The sequence below is a fragment of the Hesperophylax consimilis genome, chromosome 7, assembly GCF_061612785.1.
Source record: "Hesperophylax consimilis isolate HC1 chromosome 7, BYU_Hcon_1.0, whole genome shotgun sequence".
Lineage (NCBI taxonomy): Eukaryota > Metazoa > Arthropoda > Insecta > Trichoptera > Limnephilidae > Hesperophylax > Hesperophylax consimilis.
The window spans coordinates 1-22,197 of NC_142842.1; the positions used below are offsets into that span (position 1 = coordinate 1).

A 22,197-nucleotide genomic window follows, 5' to 3' on the forward strand; every position below is an offset into this window, starting at 1 on the left:
CATCGTGATTGACTTCCGTTTCCGTTTCCGTTTCCAAGTGTCAAGTTCAGTGGGTGGATCAATCAAACGTGCAACTATCTGATGATGCGTGAATAATTATCGACATATATTCCGTTGATATTTTCATTTATTCCATAATTAAATTTAAATCATAAATTTTCCAACATTTAACTTAATTAAAAGTAATAAGTTTTCTTTCGCACACCCACAGCTTCTTTCCACGTGTTTTTTTCAGATTAAATGTAGTGGCAATTTAGTAAATTTAGTAAAAAGGAGAAAAAAAAAAAAAACAAAAAGTCAATTGACGATAACGTCAAATTTTATTTGTATTTGTTCTAAATGCAGCTGACAAATTTTCAAATAATTTGTAAACACATCCGATGACTTTCGATTTACTTAATTTTACAGAGTTCCTAAACATGATTTTTTTATCGACTCTAACATAATTATATTTGATTATCTTTAGATTCTTTACAGTTATTTTTATTATTATATTGGTGTTTGTTGAACAAGAGCTTAAAAACTATACTGCGGCTGTAGGCAGGTTATTATTCCTTCCGGAGGACTATATTGGGTTTTTTATATTTAAATTTATCGTTTTCGCTATATTTTGAAAGGGAATTTATTGTAGGATTAGTATGGCTGGGAAGGCCGGTATAAAACTTGGTTGCTTGGGAAACAATTAAGTCCTTTATCAACGGAATGTTGGTGTCATTATGGATAGAAGAAATTCTAATCCATTTAGGTGCGTTTAAAGCAAGTCTAATGGCTTTATTTTGAAAGAGTTGAATCTTTTGTATGAGACTTGGAGCGGCGTGCCCCCAAATGGGGCATCCGTACGTGAAATCTGGTCTTATTGTTGTTTTATAAAGAAGTAATTTATTATCCGACTTTTCTTTCCCATCATTGGATAAAGTGATGCTAGACATTTATTTGCTGCTGTTATTTTTCCAGTTATATGTCATCCGATGATGTTCTGATTAAATATCTTATATTAGTTATGGTTTTTGTTTCTTTGTCTGTCTGTAGTTTTTGTTTTTTGTTTTTTTTTTTATATTTTTTTTTATTTCCCACTTTCGTTATTCATCATCATCAACATAATTCTTTTTTTTTTATTATTATTTTTTTTTAAGCACATAAACAATCGCAAACATTAATAGTTTAACCAGGTTATTATTTTCATGTCTTCGAGGGCTCGTATCTCACGCCGCGCCGCGCCGCCCCCGGCTGTCCTGTAAGAAATCAGATATAATAGCATCATCAGTAGGGCTCGTTTAATTTTTTTAAATTAATTTCGTATAACATTATTAATTTATTTCGCATTATCATCACGCCTAGGTCGGTTTGGCGTACACATAATATTATACAGGCCCGAGCACCGCGAGCCCGATGTATGCTGTGGGCCGGCACGCCGTTCTACGGCGGGGCGGCTCGGGAGCCCTGTCGGCGCTCGCGGGGCCCCCCGACGGCGGGAATGCTGCGGGACCCCCCGGCCGGAGTCCCGCCCTCGCCCACGCCGCCCTCCCGACCCGCCGACTCGAGGGTCTCCCGAGCTGCGGTCTCTTTTGTGGCACTCCGAGTCGCCGCCCTCGCGCATTTCCTCATCCGGAGCCTCACTGCGCCCAGCGCCGCTCCCGGGGAGCGCAGATTCCCCGCCCTCCGCGGGCCCACATCTCTGTCCTACGCCCGCCCGCGCCCTACCGTTAAGGAAAATTTATCCTCGCCGATAAAATCCTATTTTACTCCGAGGACCTAAGCATAAATGATACACGTTTTCATCATCACAATCGACAAGCGAGCTCTCTGCGCCGGCGGCACGGTAGGGACGCCATTCGAATTCCGAAAATTTCCTTTTTTTGAGGATATATTCAGCATCAGCAAGCAAGCCGAACAGCACCACCAGCACCAATCTACAATGGCAGATACAGCACTAGCAGCGACGGCGGCGTCTCCCGTTCCGGCCACTCCCGCCAAGAAGGCAAAGGCATCCGCCGCGGCGGCCAAGAAGCCCAAGGCGAAGCCCTCTCACCCGAAGACGTCCGAGATGGTCAACAACGCCATCAAGGAGCTGAAGGAGCGCGGCGGCTCGTCCCTGCAGGCCATCAAGAAGTACATCACCGCCAACTACAAGGTCGACGCCGATAAGCTTGCCCCCTTCATCAAGAAGTACCTGAAGGGAGCCGTCGAGTCCGGCGCCCTGGTCCAGACCAAGGGCAAGGGAGCGTCCGGCTCCTTCAAGCTGGAGGCGAAGGCCAAGGGTTCCGCCGGTGGCGCCAAGAAACCGGCCGCCGCCGCGCCCAAGAAGCGCACCTCTGCCGTCTCCGCCGCCAAGAAGCCCAGGAAGGCGGCCGCCGCGCCCGCCAAGGCGAAGAAGGCCGTCGCCCCCGCCAAGGCGAAGAAGGCTCCCGCCGGCTCGCCGGCCAAGAAGGCCGCCGCCGCCGCCAAGAAGCCTGCCGCGAAGCCAAAGAGCCCCACGAAGGCGAAGAAGTCGGCCAAGCCCCCGACCAAGAAGCCCAAGGCGCCCAAGCCGAAGAAGGCTGCCGCAGCTCCCAAGGGCAAGCCCGCAGCGAAGAAGGCCGCACCCAAGAAGTAGGACTTCCACATGACTTCACGTGTGTGTATAGTTATATATTGTCATTATATAATATATCTATCACCACCGCGGATATATCAGCTGGCGGAAAGCGAGCACCCGAGTCGCGGTGCCAAGTTGTTGACGATAAAAAGCCCTTTTCAGGGCTACCAATGATTTCATAAATGCATAATACAAAAATATTCGATGAGATTAGAGAGAGTATCGCAAGAGGTATAATAGTAAAATGCGTCAATTATTATTCATTCCACCGAATTTCATATTATTTATTATTATTATCATAACCATTCATTCGCATAACTTATATAATGGCAATAAAGCACGGGTAAGGGTTTTTCCGGAAGCGCCATAGAGAAGCGCATAATAACAGTAAGTCATAGAGTAATTATGTCATAAAGGCTTACGAATTTTTTCACAGAATGACAACATCAATGAAAAGGACGCAGCCCAAAAATGAAATCCTCACAGTCCACACAGTATGAAGGTGAATTTTTAGTAAAAAGTATGAAACTTTTAAATTTATTGTCCTTCCCTGCTGTACAATGAAAACGTGCGTTTTTTTTTTTTTTTTCCTCTTTTTTTTCTCCTTTTTTTTTTTTCTTTCCCTTCCTACCAAAAGACAGAAGACCTCCGACTCGATATGTAGCCAGGTAACATTTTTTAATCCTCATGCCAGGGGCGTGTGACGCCGTTCTGTTTACATAGAGAATATCAACTTTAAATTAAAAACTATTAAATTTTCCTGCTCCGGCGCGGTTATTTTTATGTTTTTTCCTAGATTCTTATTTGCCGTGAAGTGGGAATCGTTTTAAATTTCTGAATTTAACTCTAAATTTTTACAAATAAAACGGCGTTCTTTGCGCCTCTAAATAATTCTTACCTCGCGTGACTGATCATATTATATTATACTTTGCGGGCAGTCGGTCGGTCCGAGAATTGTGTAAGATGCATTAAACGGCTTGAACATAGTGGTGGCCCTGAGAAGGGCCGTTTTGTGAGTTTTATCACACTGCCAAGTAGTGTGTTGTCGTAAATAAACAATCGGGTGGATGTGACGGTGACGGTGATGGTGTGGTGGTCGCGCGCAGCCTAGCCGCCGAAGCCGTACAGGGTGCGACCCTGGCGCTTCAGGGCGTACACGACGTCCATGGCGGTGACGGTCTTCCTCTTGGCGTGCTCGGTGTAGGTGACAGCATCCCTGATCACGTTCTCCAGGAACACCTTCAGCACGCCGCGAGTCTCCTCGTAGATCAGGCCGGAGATACGCTTGACGCCTCCCCTGCGAGCCAGACGGCGGATGGCCGGCTTCGTGATGCCCTGGATGTTATCGCGAAGCACCTTCCTGTGACGCTTGGCTCCACCCTTTCCGAGGCCTTTTCCTCCCTTTCCGCGACCGGTCATGGTGTTTTTTGGTTTGTTTTCGGTTGAGACGAACGCGAAGGCAACCGCTCAGTAAGGCGGGTGAAGAACGATTTTTTGAGTTTCCGGATTTCCCCTTCATTATATACTCGACGATGGCCCCCCACTCGCGTAGCCTGACTGACTGCAGGGTTGCCAATTCGTGGTGAATTCCCAAAATTGCGGAGAATTCTTATGAATTGTAAATTTTATGAGAAAAGTTAAAGTGCGGAGATCCCATTAAAAGTGTTTTTTTTTTTGATTTTCCGACAATATTGCCAATTATTAAAAGTACTATAATTTCGTTTTCTTTCGCAGGATATATTATATTATAAATGTACGATAAATACTTATTTTTACGAATTATATACGCATATTAATATAGGTACATAAAAAAATAAAAAATAAAAATTATACACATAATTGTGATTTTGAATTTTCCGCTGTGGGTATTTTAGAACATACGCATTGGCAACCCTGATTTACTCACTCCCCAAGACCCGGCGGGCGACCAATGGCATCGCACCGTCGTACTCTCACGGTTCTTTCCTATAAATAGGGTGACGAGATCTTTTTTGGGTCATTGTAATATTTCAAACAGAACATGGCTCGTACAAAGCAGACCGCCCGCAAGTCTACCGGAGGCAAGGCCCCCAGGAAGCAGCTGGCCACGAAGGCGGCGAGGAAGAGCGCGCCCGCCACCGGAGGAGTGAAGAAGCCCCATCGCTACAGGCCCGGCACGGTCGCCCTTCGCGAGATCCGCCGCTACCAGAAGAGCACGGAGCTGCTGATCCGCAAGCTGCCCTTCCAGCGGCTGGTGCGCGAGATCGCCCAGGACTTCAAGACCGACCTGCGCTTCCAGAGCTCAGCCGTGATGGCCCTGCAGGAGGCGAGCGAGGCCTACCTGGTCGGCCTCTTCGAGGACACCAACCTTTGCGCGATCCACGCCAAGCGCGTCACCATCATGCCCAAGGATATCCAGCTGGCGAGACGCATCCGCGGAGAGCGTGCTTAAGCCGCGAGCACGCAACCAACCGACCGACCATCTAATCAAATCAATCGGATCGAAGCGAGACAACAAACAAACAAACAACAGCTCACCATTCCAATTTCGACCCAAAATGGCCCTTATCAGGGCCGCCAAATGTTCATCCGATTGCAAATTACTCTTTCGAAAATACGAAAACCCCACACCCACCCCATATCCATAATTTATTCATGTTTTTTTTTAAACTTTTTAATCACTTTCTTTGCGAAAGTGTCGGACGCGTCACCCCCATCACTATTGTATTGATTTATCATCTATAATTTATCATTGTCTGTGGTCAGAAATGTCAAATTAAGGGTAAGTGCGTATTGTGAAATATCTAAATGAATGAATAGTCATAAAACAGTCGAAAATATCATATAATACGACTAGACTCAATAAAATCATCGTCGTAAAGGAGAAACAGCTTGTAAATCAAGCTAATTTTACTCCATTTGCCATTATCCATTAATCACAAATTGATTGACACGTTGCTTTAACCTCAAATTGAATGAGATTTAAAATGTCAACTTTTCGCCAATAATAATGCATGAATAGAATATATTTTGCACATACATAGATTTAAGACCATGAAGAATATAATTATTTACATATAGTGTAGGTATACATATAACGACTTTTGTAATTTTAAAATAGTGAGAAAAATTGGCGGCCCTGAGAAGGGCCTTTTTTAAATAATGAATCAAGTCATCTTGATGGTATGGTGTGGTGGTCGTGGACTTGAGGGACGTTCATTTTTTTTTCTGATGTTAGTATAGTTTGTCGCTGTCAAAATTACGCCTTCTTTTCTGTCTTCTTGGGCAGGAGAACAGCCTGAATGTTGGGCAGAACACCTCCCTGAGCAATGGTCACGCCGGAGAGCAGCTTGTTGAGCTCCTCGTCGTTTCGGATGGCCAACTGCAGATGGCGGGGGATGATCCTGGTCTTCTTGTTGTCCCTGGCGGCGTTGCCGGCCAGCTCGAGAACCTCGGCGGCCAGGTACTCCATGACGGCGGCCAGGTAGACGGGGGCACCGGCGCCCACCCTCTCGGCGTAGTTGCCCTTCCTCAGCAGGCGGTGGATACGTCCGACGGGGAACTGGAGTCCGGCGCGGTTGGAGCGGGACTTTGCCTTTCCCTTCACTTTGCCTCCTTTGCCGCGACCTGACATGATAGGGGTGCTGGGTGCTTGCGAACTGCTTCGATAGCGGAATAGCAGACTAGCGGTTAGGCGAGTCTGGCTGAATTTTTGCTTGTGGCTTTTTCGTTCACGGGACCGGTGTATTTACGTTCTCGGCGAGCTCGCTAACAATGGCCGCTCTCGGCTCCCCCCCGCTACGGGCGATGCTATAGCAGACGGGGCCGCACGGGTGCTAGCTAGCTAGCTCGAGGCGAAAGAGAGCCGCCCTAGTCGATCGCCGCCACAGCGTCGTGAAAGTAAAGTAAACTACTCAAAAAGATGGCATTTTTTCAAAGTCAAAATCGACGAGCAGCAAGCAAGATGCCACCCAAGACAAGCGGAAAAGCAGCCAAGAAGTCGGGCAAGGCCCAGAAGAACATCTCCAAGGGGGACAAGAAGAAGTCTAAGCGCAGGAGGAAGGAGAGCTACGCAATCTACATCTACAAAGTGCTGAAGCAGGTGCACCCCGACACCGGTATCTCCTCCAAGGCGATGAGCATCATGAACAGCTTCGTGAACGACATCTTCGAGCGCATCGCCGCCGAGGCCTCCCGCCTGGCCCACTACAACAAGAGGTCCACGATCACCAGCAGGGAGATCCAGACCGCCGTCAGGCTGCTCCTTCCCGGCGAGCTGGCCAAGCACGCCGTGTCCGAGGGCACCAAGGCCGTCACCAAGTACACCAGCTCCAAGTGAGGAGCCAACAGATGGACAGACTACCGACCAACTTGACCGACACGACACCCAGCAACACCGAGAACAAACAAACGACTCATCATCATCATCATCACCGTCGTCCGAGTCAAACAAAAGGCCCTTATTAGGGCCGCCAATATTTTCATTATTGTCATAAAGCAAAAGTCGATATAATACATACAATGTTTTACCTCCACATATAGCATTATCATAAATATACATTTTAACAGAACGTATATCATGTCAATCCAGAATAATAAACAAGCGAAATATATTATAATAAGCGGTAAGTTAATAGCGTTGAATGCGCGCACCCTAGTGGATCAATCAGGCTTCATAATGACGCAAAAATTCCTCTGATAAAGAAGCTAATTATCGCCGCACAAGCGGAGAAATTCTACGAGAACCCCACAATTGATTAATATCTAAAACAAACAAAAAAAATCAAGTAAAGTATCAATAAATGATAATTTCATATCACAATTACGTCAAAGTCATTAAACTAATAATATATATTTAAAATAAAAACAATACAAATCATAATAAATTGTTTCATGAACTCTGAACATGAATATTATCCAAGTTCAAAACCAGTAAGTTTGTATTTCGACCTAGACGCGAACCACTAGCGAAGCGTAGATCCCCGAATGAAAGTGTAGATCCCTGTCTCTGGTGGCAAATCCGCGAACCAAACTCTGCGGCGGCAGTATTTGAATAGATAGATTTAAATTCATTCATTACACAATTTATTCACAGATATGAGATGAGAGAAGGAAATTAACAATTATATCACCTTCATCTTATTCGGTAGAGGAAATTTATGTAATAAGTATAAAAGCTCTACACAGACTGCTGACCTCTAATGCCGATAAAGGAAAATGATATCGTACCAACAGACAGACAAAAAATGGTTTGAGGCCAGACTATACACTCTACACTTTTAACTAACTATAAGAATTTTATTATTGAACTTTTCGAAAGAAAGAAAGATGTACGATGGCTAAAGATGTATTTTTAAATATGTAATTTATATTATTTTTAATTAAATACTTGTGCGTGATCTAATAATAAATAACTTGATCGTTTTGACTGTGAGTGACCGGGTATTTCGTCAAAATGACAATTCAACACACCTCCAAAAAGTGATATGAAGTCATGAAAAGTGATGAAACAAAAACTAGGCTAAGTAGGTTACGTAGGTAACTATTAAACGTATTTTTTGTTTCATCACTTTTCATGACGCTATATCACTTTTTGGAGGTGTGTTGAATTGTCATTTTGATGAAATATCATGGAACCGGAACCGACAGGTTTTGATCATCATATTAATAATAATTCTCCGCTCGTAAATGAATTGAACAACGCTTGAAGCGATGATATTATTTTGTTATAACATTATCAGACGTCAATATTTTTAAACCGAGATGAATACGATATAATAGCACTCTGCAATAATTATTTATTAAATGATTTTTACTAATGATTAAATCACCTCCAGGATATATGTATATAAAATTTAATTCTCTTTCTTATTGCCAACAAGGCAATCTATTATAACAAATCACGTCTAGAAGTTTGCACTATATGAAACTATAGTGTACAATGAACGTGACGCTGCGTTAAAATGTACATATTGTACACCGATACACGTGCGTGTCGGTTGTTATTTAATGTGGTTTGTATTTATGTAAATGTGTAAAGGAGTATTGTTTTAGAATAGAGTTGTTTAATTGATATGACGTTAATTAAGAATTCGTCTGTGCTAGTTGTTCTTACATTTCTTGACTTTCAGAATAACAGGAGAGCGGGACTCCGGCTGGCTTCGGGCCCGTACAAGTTTCCCGGGACAGCAGAGAGCGAGCTGCTCGCACCCACCCCGAGAAAGCAGCGCATCACCGCTCACCTCGCACAGCACAGAAAATGCTCCGGTCGGAAGGAACCTGCAAACACAATAATATCATTAATAATTGGGGGTAAGGTAAGGTAAGGTAAGGTAAGTAAAGTAAAGTAAAGTAAAGTAAAGTAAAGTAAAGTAAAGTAAAGTAAAGTAAAGTAAAGTAAAGTAAAGTAAAGTAAAGTAAAGTAAAGTAAAGTAAAGTAAAGTAAAGTAAAGTAAAGTAAAGGAAAGGAAAGGAAAGGAAAGGAAAGGAAAGGAAAGGAAAGGAAAGGTAAGGTAAGGGAAGGGAAGGAAAGGAAAGGGAAGGGAAGGGAAGGGAAGGTAAGGTAAGGTAAGGGAAGGAAAGGAAAGGAAAGGAAAGGAAAGGAAAGGAAAGGAAAGGAAAGGAAAGGAAAGGAAAGGAAAGGAAAGGAAAGGAAAGGAAAGGAAAGGAAAGGAAAGGAAAGGAAAGGAAAGGAAAGGAAAGGAAAGGAAAGGAAAGGAAAGGAAAGGAAAGGAAAGGAAAGGAAAGGAAAGGAAAGGAAACGGAAAGGAAAGGAACGGAAAGGAAAGGAAAGGAAAGGAAAGGAAAGGAAAGGAAAGGAAAGGAAAGGAAAGGAAAGGGAAGGGAAGGAGGAGGGGGGGGGGGGGGAAGAAAGAGGTATTTAAAAAAAAATAGTACACAAAAAGGACTCCTCGCACCACACAAACAACGCTGGTAGGTTGGGTCGGATTAGCTTAGGTTAGGTCAGGAGAGGGAGTGGTGGAGTGAGAGGGGTGAGGGAGGAGGGGGGGGGGTTAAAACAGGGGATTTAGAAAAAAAAATTCCACCCAAAAGGGACTCCTGGCACCACACAAACAACGCTGTTAGGTTGGGTTGGGTTGTATGTTAGGTTATAGATTAGGTTGGGTTAGGTTAGTTTAGATTGTATTAGTTTAGGTTGGGTTAGGTTAGGTTAGGTTGGGTTAGGTTAGGTTGGGTTAGGTTAGGTTGGGTTAGGTTAGGTTGGGTTAGGTTAGTTTAGGTTGGGTTGGGTTAGGTTGGGTTAGGTTGGGTTAGGTTGGGTTGAGTTGGGTTAGGTTGGGTTGAGTTGGGTTAGGTTGGGTTAGGTTAGGTTAGGTTAGGTTGGGTTAGGTTAGGTTAGGTTAGGTTAGGTTGGGTTAAGTTAGGTTAGGTTGGGTTAGGTTAGGTTAGGTTGGGTTAGGTTGGGTTGAGTTGGGTTAGGTTGGGTTAGGTTAGGTTGGGTTAGGTTAGGTTGGGTTAGGTTGGGTTAAGTTAGGTTAGGTTGGGTTAGGTTAGGTTAGGTTGGGTTAGGTTGGGTTAGGTTGGGTTAGGTTGGGTTGGGTTAGGTTGGGTTAGGTTAGGTTATACTTACTTTTCATTATTATCTAAGTCATACCCTACTGTTGTCCCACCATTCTGTACATAGTCTCATTGGCTCCAGGTGGTTAGCAGCAGTTGGGACATTTACATAATTACACAAATGATACGGACGCCTTGTAATAACAATAATTCGATAATTTGTATAGCGCCCTTTTGTGAAAACAGAAAAACATGTCCAAACCTGGCCAGTCACCTCAGATAAACACACTGTAGTAGAAAAACACTGGACATTGATTTCACATTTGCTATTCTTTTAACATACATTACTGTAGAATATTGTATGGTTTATTAGAAGATTAGGGGCAAAAGTAGAATTGATATTTATTTTTAAAGGCTCGAGAGAATATAGGACTCTTTAGGACTGGTGAACTTTGATGAAATTAACTTAAAAAGCTTACAAATTCTTCTACTATACACCGCATTATGAAGTTCCACGATGTACACAACGTCTGAACATCCACGCGCCATTTTGTTTTTGTGATCGTTTTATATTCGTTTGTTTGCGATATAATATTATTATGACGACGATGATGACTATGACGGATGGGAGAAGACGATGGACGGCATGGGGACGAATGAACTACCCGATCCGGTGGATATCTACCCGAAAAGCGGGATTTATTCACGTCATGTCAAAACAAACAACTCGCATTATTGCCCGATATAAAATCAGATACGTAGATATTTCACGCACATCATATCAATTGATTAAAGTTTATCCACTGTAAAAACACTAATATCACAATGATCTCTGTCATGACAGAGGCTAGATCAAAAATATGATTTCAAACAAAACGGTAAAACAATAAACGACATTTGACGTAAGGAAAACGACTTTATGGCGCAGTGTTGCCATCGCAAATATATGTTCTTTCACCGGAGATTTTTGATTAAATAATTGCATCAAGTACTTACCGATAAACATTTATTATTTCACAACATTTTTTTTTTAATTCATCACTTTTTAATATTAATACTAGATCGGTGTGAGTCCATGCAGCGCCATGTCAGGAAAGAAACGTGCATACTTTTGGAATTAATTTGTTTACTATTTTTGTGTGAATATCGGTTACGCAAACTTTCATAGAACATACGTGTTAAACTATCGAATTGTGGTTTTGCCTGCACAGAAATCTTCCTCCTGGCTTACGGAATGTGTATTACAAATATGTTATATTGAATACAAATATGAGACAGAATAATCATTATTTTTTATAAATCGTTATTTGATAATTAATATTTTTAAACGAGATTTGCAGATATTAATTAAAATTACATATTTGATAATTAATATTTTTAAACGAGATTTGCCGATATTAATTAAAATTACATTAATTAATTTTTAATCATTAAAAGTTATTTTGATTAATTGCCTTTTTTTTATGATTATACTAACCCAAAAAGCCATGGACATAGGGGGGAGTATTCAAACAGAGGGGACTCTCTTTATTTTTACGTTTCTTTAACTTTTGTTTTTTTTTCTACCAATTTCTTCTTTCTATGGTTTAGACAGTTGTCAATCTTTTTGTTTGTGTTCATCTCGTAACTCTCGTGATCGCTGTTTGATAATAATGTAAATAAACTTTAATCAATCGATTTGATGCCAGTTATACGGATCTGATGTGTTGTGTGTGTTGTGTGTGTGTGTGCGCGTGTGCGCGGGTGTGATGTTTGTTAAATAATCATTAAATAATAATCTCAGTGTTATCTTCGCGCGCGCGAAACGATATGGCGCGTGGAGGTCCGTACCTCCGCTTTCTTTTCATTTCTTCGTATCGTTTCACCTCTTTTCCTCGCCGCTTTTCACCGTCGCCTCCGCGCTCTCTCACCGGACCCCCGAACACCTGAACGGCCGCCCTCTCTGGGGTCGGTCACGCCGGGCGGCCATCATTTTTCATGAACAATGCATCGTGATTGACTTCCGTTTCCGTTTCCGTTTCCAAGTGTCAAGTTCAGTGGGTGGATCAATCAAACGTGCAACTATCTGATGATGCGTGAATAATTATCGACATATATTCCGTTGATATTTTCATTTATTCCATAATTAAATTTAAATCATAAATTTTCCAACATTTAACTTAATTAAAAGTAATAAGTTTTCTTTCGCACACCCACAGCTTCTTTCCACGTGTTTTTTTCAGATTAAATGTAGTGGCAATTTAGTAAATTTAGTAAAAAGGAGAAAAAAAAAAAAAACAAAAAGTCAATTGACGATAACGTCAAATTTTATTTGTATTTGTTCTAAATGCAGCTGACAAATTTTCAAATAATTTGTAAACACATCCGATGACTTTCGATTTACTTAATTTTACAGAGTTCCTAAACATGATTTTTTTATCGACTCTAACATAATTATATTTGATTATCTTTAGATTCTTTACAGTTATTTTTATTATTATATTGGTGTTTGTTGAACAAGAGCTTAAAAACTATACTGCGGCTGTAGGCAGGTTATTATTCCTTCCGGAGGACTATATTGGGTTTTTTATATTTAAATTTATCGTTTTCGCTATATTTTGAAAGGGAATTTATTGTAGGATTAGTATGGCTGGGAAGGCCGGTATAAAACTTGGTTGCTTGGGAAACAATTAAGTCCTTTATCAACGGAATGTTGGTGTCATTATGGATAGAAGAAATTCTAATCCATTTAGGTGCGTTTAAAGCAAGTCTAATGGCTTTATTTTGAAAGAGTTGAATCTTTTGTATGAGACTTGGAGCGGCGTGCCCCCAAATGGGGCATCCGTACGTGAAATCTGGTCTTATTGTTGTTTTATAAAGAAGTAATTTATTATCCGACTTTTCTTTCCCATCATTGGATAAAGTGATGCTAGACATTTATTTGCTGCTGTTATTTTTCCAGTTATATGTCATCCGATGATGTTCTGATTAAATATCTTATATTAGTTATGGTTTTTGTTTCTTTGTCTGTCTGTAGTTTTTGTTTTTTGTTTTTTTTTTTATATTTTTTTTTATTTCCCACTTTCGTTATTCATCATCATCAACATAATTCTTTTTTTTTTATTATTATTTTTTTTTAAGCACATAAACAATCGCAAACATTAATAGTTTAACCAGGTTATTATTTTCATGTCTTCGAGGGCTCGTATCTCACGCCGCGCCGCGCCGCCCCCGGCTGTCCTGTAAGAAATCAGATATAATAGCATCATCAGTAGGGCTCGTTTAATTTTTTTAAATTAATTTCGTATAACATTATTAATTTATTTCGCATTATCATCACGCCTAGGTCGGTTTGGCGTACACATAATATTATACAGGCCCGAGCACCGCGAGCCCGATGTATGCTGTGGGCCGGCACGCCGTTCTACGGCGGGGCGGCTCGGGAGCCCTGTCGGCGCTCGCGGGGCCCCCCGACGGCGGGAATGCTGCGGGACCCCCCGGCCGGAGTCCCGCCCTCGCCCACGCCGCCCTCCCGACCCGCCGACTCGAGGGTCTCCCGAGCTGCGGTCTCTTTTGTGGCACTCCGAGTCGCCGCCCTCGCGCATTTCCTCATCCGGAGCCTCACTGCGCCCAGCGCCGCTCCCGGGGAGCGCAGATTCCCCGCCCTCCGCGGGCCCACATCTCTGTCCTACGCCCGCCCGCGCCCTACCGTTAAGGAAAATTTATCCTCGCCGATAAAATCCTATTTTACTCCGAGGACCTAAGCATAAATGATACACGTTTTCATCATCACAATCGACAAGCGAGCTCTCTGCGCCGGCGGCACGGTAGGGACGCCATTCGAATTCCGAAAATTTCCTTTTTTTGAGGATATATTCAGCATCAGCAAGCAAGCCGAACAGCACCACCAGCACCAATCTACAATGGCAGATACAGCACTAGCAGCGACGGCGGCGTCTCCCGTTCCGGCCACTCCCGCCAAGAAGGCAAAGGCATCCGCCGCGGCGGCCAAGAAGCCCAAGGCGAAGCCCTCTCACCCGAAGACGTCCGAGATGGTCAACAACGCCATCAAGGAGCTGAAGGAGCGCGGCGGCTCGTCCCTGCAGGCCATCAAGAAGTACATCACCGCCAACTACAAGGTCGACGCCGATAAGCTTGCCCCCTTCATCAAGAAGTACCTGAAGGGAGCCGTCGAGTCCGGCGCCCTGGTCCAGACCAAGGGCAAGGGAGCGTCCGGCTCCTTCAAGCTGGAGGCGAAGGCCAAGGGTTCCGCCGGTGGCGCCAAGAAACCGGCCGCCGCCGCGCCCAAGAAGCGCACCTCTGCCGTCTCCGCCGCCAAGAAGCCCAGGAAGGCGGCCGCCGCGCCCGCCAAGGCGAAGAAGGCCGTCGCCCCCGCCAAGGCGAAGAAGGCTCCCGCCGGCTCGCCGGCCAAGAAGGCCGCCGCCGCCGCCAAGAAGCCTGCCGCGAAGCCAAAGAGCCCCACGAAGGCGAAGAAGTCGGCCAAGCCCCCGACCAAGAAGCCCAAGGCGCCCAAGCCGAAGAAGGCTGCCGCAGCTCCCAAGGGCAAGCCCGCAGCGAAGAAGGCCGCACCCAAGAAGTAGGACTTCCACATGACTTCACGTGTGTGTATAGTTATATATTGTCATTATATAATATATCTATCACCACCGCGGATATATCAGCTGGCGGAAAGCGAGCACCCGAGTCGCGGTGCCAAGTTGTTGACGATAAAAAGCCCTTTTCAGGGCTACCAATGATTTCATAAATGCATAATACAAAAATATTCGATGAGATTAGAGAGAGTATCGCAAGAGGTATAATAGTAAAATGCGTCAATTATTATTCATTCCACCGAATTTCATATTATTTATTATTATTATCATAACCATTCATTCGCATAACTTATATAATGGCAATAAAGCACGGGTAAGGGTTTTTCCGGAAGCGCCATAGAGAAGCGCATAATAACAGTAAGTCATAGAGTAATTATGTCATAAAGGCTTACGAATTTTTTCACAGAATGACAACATCAATGAAAAGGACGCAGCCCAAAAATGAAATCCTCACAGTCCACACAGTATGAAGGTGAATTTTTAGTAAAAAGTATGAAACTTTTAAATTTATTGTCCTTCCCTGCTGTACAATGAAAACGTGCGTTTTTTTTTTTTTTTTCCTCTTTTTTTTCTCCTTTTTTTTTTTTCTTTCCCTTCCTACCAAAAGACAGAAGACCTCCGACTCGATATGTAGCCAGGTAACATTTTTTAATCCTCATGCCAGGGGCGTGTGACGCCGTTCTGTTTACATAGAGAATATCAACTTTAAATTAAAAACTATTAAATTTTCCTGCTCCGGCGCGGTTATTTTTATGTTTTTTCCTAGATTCTTATTTGCCGTGAAGTGGGAATCGTTTTAAATTTCTGAATTTAACTCTAAATTTTTACAAATAAAACGGCGTTCTTTGCGCCTCTAAATAATTCTTACCTCGCGTGACTGATCATATTATATTATACTTTGCGGGCAGTCGGTCGGTCCGAGAATTGTGTAAGATGCATTAAACGGCTTGAACATAGTGGTGGCCCTGAGAAGGGCCGTTTTGTGAGTTTTATCACACTGCCAAGTAGTGTGTTGTCGTAAATAAACAATCGGGTGGATGTGACGGTGACGGTGATGGTGTGGTGGTCGCGCGCAGCCTAGCCGCCGAAGCCGTACAGGGTGCGACCCTGGCGCTTCAGGGCGTACACGACGTCCATGGCGGTGACGGTCTTCCTCTTGGCGTGCTCGGTGTAGGTGACAGCATCCCTGATCACGTTCTCCAGGAACACCTTCAGCACGCCGCGAGTCTCCTCGTAGATCAGGCCGGAGATACGCTTGACGCCTCCCCTGCGAGCCAGACGGCGGATGGCCGGCTTCGTGATGCCCTGGATGTTATCGCGAAGCACCTTCCTGTGACGCTTGGCTCCACCCTTTCCGAGGCCTTTTCCTCCCTTTCCGCGACCGGTCATGGTGTTTTTTGGTTTGTTTTCGGTTGAGACGAACGCGAAGGCAACCGCTCAGTAAGGCGGGTGAAGAACGATTTTTTGAGTTTCCGGATTTCCCCTTCATTATATACTCGACGATGGCCCCCCACTCGCGTAGCCTGACTGACTGCAGGGTTGCCAATTCGTGGTGAATTCCCAAAATTGCGGAGAATTCTTATGAATTGTAAATTTTATGAGAAAAGTTAAAGTGCGGAGATCCCATTAAAAGTGTTTTTTTTTTTGATTTTCCGACAATATTGCCAATTATTAAAAGTACTATAATTTCGTTTTCTTTCGCAGGATATATTATATTATAAATGTACGATAAATACTTATTTTTACGAATTATATACGCATATTAATATAGGTACATAAAAAAATAAAAAATAAAAATTATACACATAATTGTGATTTTGAATTTTCCGCTGTGGGTATTTTAGAACATACGCATTGGCAACCCTGATTTACTCACTCCCCAAGACCCGGCGGGCGACCAATGGCATCGCACCGTCGTACTCTCACGGTTCTTTCCTATAAATAGGGTGACGAGATCTTTTTTGGGTCATTGTAATATTTCAAACAGAACATGGCTCGTACAAAGCAGACCGCCCGCAAGTCTACCGGAGGCAAGGCCCCCAGGAAGCAGCTGGCCACGAAGGCGGCGAGGAAGAGCGCGCCCGCCACCGGAGGAGTGAAGAAGCCCCATCGCTACAGGCCCGGCACGGTCGCCCTTCGCGAGATCCGCCGCTACCAGAAGAGCACGGAGCTGCTGATCCGCAAGCTGCCCTTCCAGCGGCTGGTGCGCGAGATCGCCCAGGACTTCAAGACCGACCTGCGCTTCCAGAGCTCAGCCGTGATGGCCCTGCAGGAGGCGAGCGAGGCCTACCTGGTCGGCCTCTTCGAGGACACCAACCTTTGCGCGATCCACGCCAAGCGCGTCACCATCATGCCCAAGGATATCCAGCTGGCGAGACGCATCCGCGGAGAGCGTGCTTAAGCCGCGAGCACGCAACCAACCGACCGACCATCTAATCAAATCAATCGGATCGAAGCGAGACAACAAACAAACAAACAACAGCTCACCATTCCAATTTCGACCCAAAATGGCCCTTATCAGGGCCGCCAAATGTTCATCCGATTGCAAATTACTCTTTCGAAAATACGAAAACCCCACACCCACCCCATATCCATAATTTATTCATGTTTTTTTTTAAACTTTTTAATCACTTTCTTTGCGAAAGTGTCGGACGCGTCACCCCCATCACTATTGTATTGATTTATCATCTATAATTTATCATTGTCTGTGGTCAGAAATGTCAAATTAAGGGTAAGTGCGTATTGTGAAATATCTAAATGAATGAATAGTCATAAAACAGTCGAAAATATCATATAATACGACTAGACTCAATAAAATCATCGTCGTAAAGGAGAAACAGCTTGTAAATCAAGCTAATTTTACTCCATTTGCCATTATCCATTAATCACAAATTGATTGACACGTTGCTTTAACCTCAAATTGAATGAGATTTAAAATGTCAACTTTTCGCCAATAATAATGCATGAATAGAATATATTTTGCACATACATAGATTTAAGACCATGAAGAATATAATTATTTACATATAGTGTAGGTATACATATAACGACTTTTGTAATTTTAAAATAGTGAGAAAAATTGGCGGCCCTGAGAAGGGCCTTTTTTAAATAATGAATCAAGTCATCTTGATGGTATGGTGTGGTGGTCGTGGACTTGAGGGACGTTCATTTTTTTTTCTGATGTTAGTATAGTTTGTCGCTGTCAAAATTACGCCTTCTTTTCTGTCTTCTTGGGCAGGAGAACAGCCTGAATGTTGGGCAGAACACCTCCCTGAGCAATGGTCACGCCGGAGAGCAGCTTGTTGAGCTCCTCGTCGTTTCGGATGGCCAACTGCAGATGGCGGGGGATGATCCTGGTCTTCTTGTTGTCCCTGGCGGCGTTGCCGGCCAGCTCGAGAACCTCGGCGGCCAGGTACTCCATGACGGCGGCCAGGTAGACGGGGGCACCGGCGCCCACCCTCTCGGCGTAGTTGCCCTTCCTCAGCAGGCGGTGGATACGTCCGACGGGGAACTGGAGTCCGGCGCGGTTGGAGCGGGACTTTGCCTTTCCCTTCACTTTGCCTCCTTTGCCGCGACCTGACATGATAGGGGTGCTGGGTGCTTGCGAACTGCTTCGATAGCGGAATAGCAGACTAGCGGTTAGGCGAGTCTGGCTGAATTTTTGCTTGTGGCTTTTTCGTTCACGGGACCGGTGTATTTACGTTCTCGGCGAGCTCGCTAACAATGGCCGCTCTCGGCTCCCCCCCGCTACGGGCGATGCTATAGCAGACGGGGCCGCACGGGTGCTAGCTAGCTAGCTCGAGGCGAAAGAGAGCCGCCCTAGTCGATCGCCGCCACAGCGTCGTGAAAGTAAAGTAAACTACTCAAAAAGATGGCATTTTTTCAAAGTCAAAATCGACGAGCAGCAAGCAAGATGCCACCCAAGACAAGCGGAAAAGCAGCCAAGAAGTCGGGCAAGGCCCAGAAGAACATCTCCAAGGGGGACAAGAAGAAGTCTAAGCGCAGGAGGAAGGAGAGCTACGCAATCTACATCTACAAAGTGCTGAAGCAGGTGCACCCCGACACCGGTATCTCCTCCAAGGCGATGAGCATCATGAACAGCTTCGTGAACGACATCTTCGAGCGCATCGCCGCCGAGGCCTCCCGCCTGGCCCACTACAACAAGAGGTCCACGATCACCAGCAGGGAGATCCAGACCGCCGTCAGGCTGCTCCTTCCCGGCGAGCTGGCCAAGCACGCCGTGTCCGAGGGCACCAAGGCCGTCACCAAGTACACCAGCTCCAAGTGAGGAGCCAACAGATGGACAGACTACCGACCAACTTGACCGACACGACACCCAGCAACACCGAGAACAAACAAACGACTCATCATCATCATCATCACCGTCGTCCGAGTCAAACAAAAGGCCCTTATTAGGGCCGCCAATATTTTCATTATTGTCATAAAGCAAAAGTCGATATAATACATACAATGTTTTACCTCCACATATAGCATTATCATAAATATACATTTTAACAGAACGTATATCATGTCAATCCAGAATAATAAACAAGCGAAATATATTATAATAAGCGGTAAGTTAATAGCGTTGAATGCGCGCACCCTAGTGGATCAATCAGGCTTCATAATGACGCAAAAATTCCTCTGATAAAGAAGCTAATTATCGCCGCACAAGCGGAGAAATTCTACGAGAACCCCACAATTGATTAATATCTAAAACAAACAAAAAAAATCAAGTAAAGTATCAATAAATGATAATTTCATATCACAATTACGTCAAAGTCATTAAACTAATAATATATATTTAAAATAAAAACAATACAAATCATAATAAATTGTTTCATGAACTCTGAACATGAATATTATCCAAGTTCAAAACCAGTAAGTTTGTATTTCGACCTAGACGCGAACCACTAGCGAAGCGTAGATCCCCGAATGAAAGTGTAGATCCCTGTCTCTGGTGGCAAATCCGCGAACCAAACTCTGCGGCGGCAGTATTTGAATAGATAGATTTAAATTCATTCATTACACAATTTATTCACAGATATGAGATGAGAGAAGGAAATTAACAATTATATCACCTTCATCTTATTCGGTAGAGGAAATTTATGTAATAAGTATAAAAGCTCTACACAGACTGCTGACCTCTAATGCCGATAAAGGAAAATGATATCGTACCAACAGACAGACAAAAAATGGTTTGAGGCCAGACTATACACTCTACACTTTTAACTAACTATAAGAATTTTATTATTGAACTTTTCGAAAGAAAGAAAGATGTACGATGGCTAAAGATGTATTTTTAAATATGTAATTTATATTATTTTTAATTAAATACTTGTGCGTGATCTAATAATAAATAACTTGATCGTTTTGACTGTGAGTGACCGGGTATTTCGTCAAAATGACAATTCAACACACCTCCAAAAAGTGATATGAAGTCATGAAAAGTGATGAAACAAAAACTAGGCTAAGTAGGTTACGTAGGTAACTATTAAACGTATTTTTTGTTTCATCACTTTTCATGACGCTATATCACTTTTTGGAGGTGTGTTGAATTGTCATTTTGATGAAATATCATGGAACCGGAACCGACAGGTTTTGATCATCATATTAATAATAATTCTCCGCTCGTAAATGAATTGAACAACGCTTGAAGCGATGATATTATTTTGTTATAACATTATCAGACGTCAATATTTTTAAACCGAGATGAATACGATATAATAGCACTCTGCAATAATTATTTATTAAATGATTTTTACTAATGATTAAATCACCTCCAGGATATATGTATATAAAATTTAATTCTCTTTCTTATTGCCAACAAGGCAATCTATTATAACAAATCACGTCTAGAAGTTTGCACTATATGAAACTATAGTGTACAATGAACGTGACGCTGCGTTAAAATGTACATATTGTACACCGATACACGTGCGTGTCGGTTGTTATTTAATGTGGTTTGTATTTATGTAAATGTGTAAAGGAGTATTGTTTTAGAATAGAGTTGTTTAATTGATATGACGTTAATTAAGAATTCGTCTGTGCTAGTTGTTCTTACATTTCTTGACTTTCAGAATAACAGGAGAGCGGGACTCCGGCTGGCTTCGGGCCCGTACAAGTTTCCCGGGACAGCAGAGAGCGAGCTGCTCGCACCCACCCCGAGAAAGCAGCGCATCACCGCTCACCTCGCACAGCACAGAAAATGCTCCGGTCGGAAGGAACCTGCAAACACAATAATATCATTAATAATTGGGGGTAAGGTAAGGTAAGGTAAGGTAAGTAAAGTAAAGTAAAGTAAAGTAAAGTAAAGTAAAGTAAAGTAAAGTAAAGTAAAGTAAAGTAAAGTAAAGTAAAGTAAAGTAAAGTAAAGTAAAGTAAAGTAAAGTAAAGTAAAGTAAAGTAAAGGAAAGGAAAGGAAAGGAAAGGAAAGGAAAGGAAAGGAAAGGAAAGGTAAGGTAAGGGAAGGGAAGGAAAGGAAAGGGAAGGGAAGGGAAGGGAAGGTAAGGTAAGGTAAGGGAAGGAAAGGAAAGGAAAGGAAAGGAAAGGAAAGGAAAGGAAAGGAAAGGAAAGGAAAGGAAAGGAAAGGAAAGGAAAGGAAAGGAAAGGAAAGGAAAGGAAAGGAAAGGAAAGGAAAGGAAAGGAAAGGAAAGGAAAGGAAAGGAAAGGAAAGGAAAGGAAAGGAAAGGAAAGGAAAGGAAAGGAACGGAAAGGAAAGGAACGGAAAGGAAAGGAAAGGAAAGGAAAGGAAAGGAAAGGAAAGGAAAGGAAAGGAAAGGAAAGGGAAGGGAAGGAGGAGGGGGGGGGGGGGGAAGAAAGAGGTATTTAAAAAAAAATAGTACACAAAAAGGACTCCTCGCACCACACAAACAACGCTGGTAGGTTGGGTCGGATTAGCTTAGGTTAGGTCAGGAGAGGGAGTGGTGGAGTGAGAGGGGTGAGGGAGGAGGGGGGGGGGTTAAAACAGGGGATTTAGAAAAAAAAATTCCACCCAAAAGGGACTCCTGGCACCACACAAACAACGCTGTTAGGTTGGGTTGGGTTGTATGTTAGGTTATAGATTAGGTTGGGTTAGGTTAGTTTAGATTGTATTAGTTTAGGTTGGGTTAGGTTAGGTTAGGTTGGGTTAGGTTAGGTTGGGTTAGGTTAGGTTGGGTTAGGTTAGGTTGGGTTAGGTTAGTTTAGGTTGGGTTGGGTTAGGTTGGGTTAGGTTGGGTTAGGTTGGGTTGAGTTGGGTTAGGTTGGGTTGAGTTGGGTTAGGTTGGGTTAGGTTAGGTTAGGTTAGGTTGGGTTAGGTTAGGTTAGGTTAGGTTAGGTTGGGTTAAGTTAGGTTAGGTTGGGTTAGGTTAGGTTAGGTTGGGTTAGGTTGGGTTGAGTTGGGTTAGGTTGGGTTAGGTTAGGTTGGGTTAGGTTAGGTTGGGTTAGGTTGGGTTAAGTTAGGTTAGGTTGGGTTAGGTTAGGTTAGGTTGGGTTAGGTTGGGTTAGGTTGGGTTAGGTTGGGTTGGGTTAGGTTGGGTTAGGTTAGGTTAT

General features: G+C 43.5%; 10 protein-coding genes across 10 annotated transcripts; 6 read left to right on the plus strand and 4 right to left on the minus strand.

Moving 5' to 3' along the window:
- The first annotated feature begins 1,872 nt into the window (after positions 1–1,872).
- On the plus strand, positions 1,873–2,724 carry LOC149422089 (uncharacterized). The gene has a single exon (XM_089633598.1). The coding sequence runs from the start codon at positions 1,916–1,918 to the stop codon at positions 2,591–2,593; it is 678 nt and encodes a 225-aa protein (XP_089489724.1). The 5' UTR covers positions 1,873–1,915; the 3' UTR covers positions 2,594–2,724.
- An 873-nt stretch (positions 2,725–3,597) lies between these two features.
- On the minus strand, positions 3,598–4,064 carry LOC149422090 (histone H4). Its single transcript, XM_089633075.1, has one exon. The coding sequence runs from the start codon at positions 3,992–3,994 to the stop codon at positions 3,683–3,685; it is 312 nt and encodes a 103-aa protein (XP_089489201.1). The 5' UTR covers positions 3,995–4,064; the 3' UTR covers positions 3,598–3,682.
- A 517-nt stretch (positions 4,065–4,581) lies between these two features.
- Positions 4,582–5,118, plus strand: LOC149422091 (histone H3). Its single transcript, XM_089633072.1, has one exon. It carries the CDS (start codon positions 4,596–4,598, stop codon positions 5,004–5,006), a length of 411 nt encoding a protein of 136 aa, XP_089489198.1. The 5' UTR covers positions 4,582–4,595; the 3' UTR covers positions 5,007–5,118.
- A 562-nt stretch (positions 5,119–5,680) lies between these two features.
- On the minus strand, positions 5,681–6,188 carry LOC149422092 (histone H2A). Its single transcript, XM_089633074.1, has one exon. It carries the CDS (start codon positions 6,186–6,188, stop codon positions 5,814–5,816), a length of 375 nt encoding a protein of 124 aa, XP_089489200.1. The 3' UTR covers positions 5,681–5,813.
- Positions 6,189–6,456: 268 nt separating this feature from the next.
- On the plus strand, positions 6,457–6,966 carry LOC149422093 (histone H2B-like). Its single transcript, XM_089633599.1, has one exon. The coding sequence runs from the start codon at positions 6,477–6,479 to the stop codon at positions 6,891–6,893; it is 417 nt and encodes a 138-aa protein (XP_089489725.1). The 5' UTR covers positions 6,457–6,476; the 3' UTR covers positions 6,894–6,966.
- Positions 6,967–13,931: 6,965 nt separating this feature from the next.
- Positions 13,932–14,783, plus strand: LOC149422094 (uncharacterized). The gene has a single exon (XM_089633076.1). It carries the CDS (start codon positions 13,975–13,977, stop codon positions 14,650–14,652), a length of 678 nt encoding a protein of 225 aa, XP_089489202.1. The 5' UTR covers positions 13,932–13,974; the 3' UTR covers positions 14,653–14,783.
- An 873-nt stretch (positions 14,784–15,656) lies between these two features.
- On the minus strand, positions 15,657–16,123 carry LOC149422095 (histone H4). The gene has a single exon (XM_089633080.1). The coding sequence runs from the start codon at positions 16,051–16,053 to the stop codon at positions 15,742–15,744; it is 312 nt and encodes a 103-aa protein (XP_089489206.1). The 5' UTR covers positions 16,054–16,123; the 3' UTR covers positions 15,657–15,741.
- Positions 16,124–16,640: 517 nt separating this feature from the next.
- Positions 16,641–17,177, plus strand: LOC149422096 (histone H3). Its single transcript, XM_089633078.1, has one exon. The coding sequence runs from the start codon at positions 16,655–16,657 to the stop codon at positions 17,063–17,065; it is 411 nt and encodes a 136-aa protein (XP_089489204.1). The 5' UTR covers positions 16,641–16,654; the 3' UTR covers positions 17,066–17,177.
- Positions 17,178–17,739: 562 nt separating this feature from the next.
- Positions 17,740–18,247, minus strand: LOC149422097 (histone H2A). The gene has a single exon (XM_089633079.1). The coding sequence runs from the start codon at positions 18,245–18,247 to the stop codon at positions 17,873–17,875; it is 375 nt and encodes a 124-aa protein (XP_089489205.1). The 3' UTR covers positions 17,740–17,872.
- A 269-nt stretch (positions 18,248–18,516) lies between these two features.
- Positions 18,517–19,025, plus strand: LOC149422098 (histone H2B-like). Its single transcript, XM_089633600.1, has one exon. It carries the CDS (start codon positions 18,536–18,538, stop codon positions 18,950–18,952), a length of 417 nt encoding a protein of 138 aa, XP_089489726.1. The 5' UTR covers positions 18,517–18,535; the 3' UTR covers positions 18,953–19,025.
- The last annotated feature ends 3,172 nt before the right edge of the window (positions 19,026–22,197 follow it).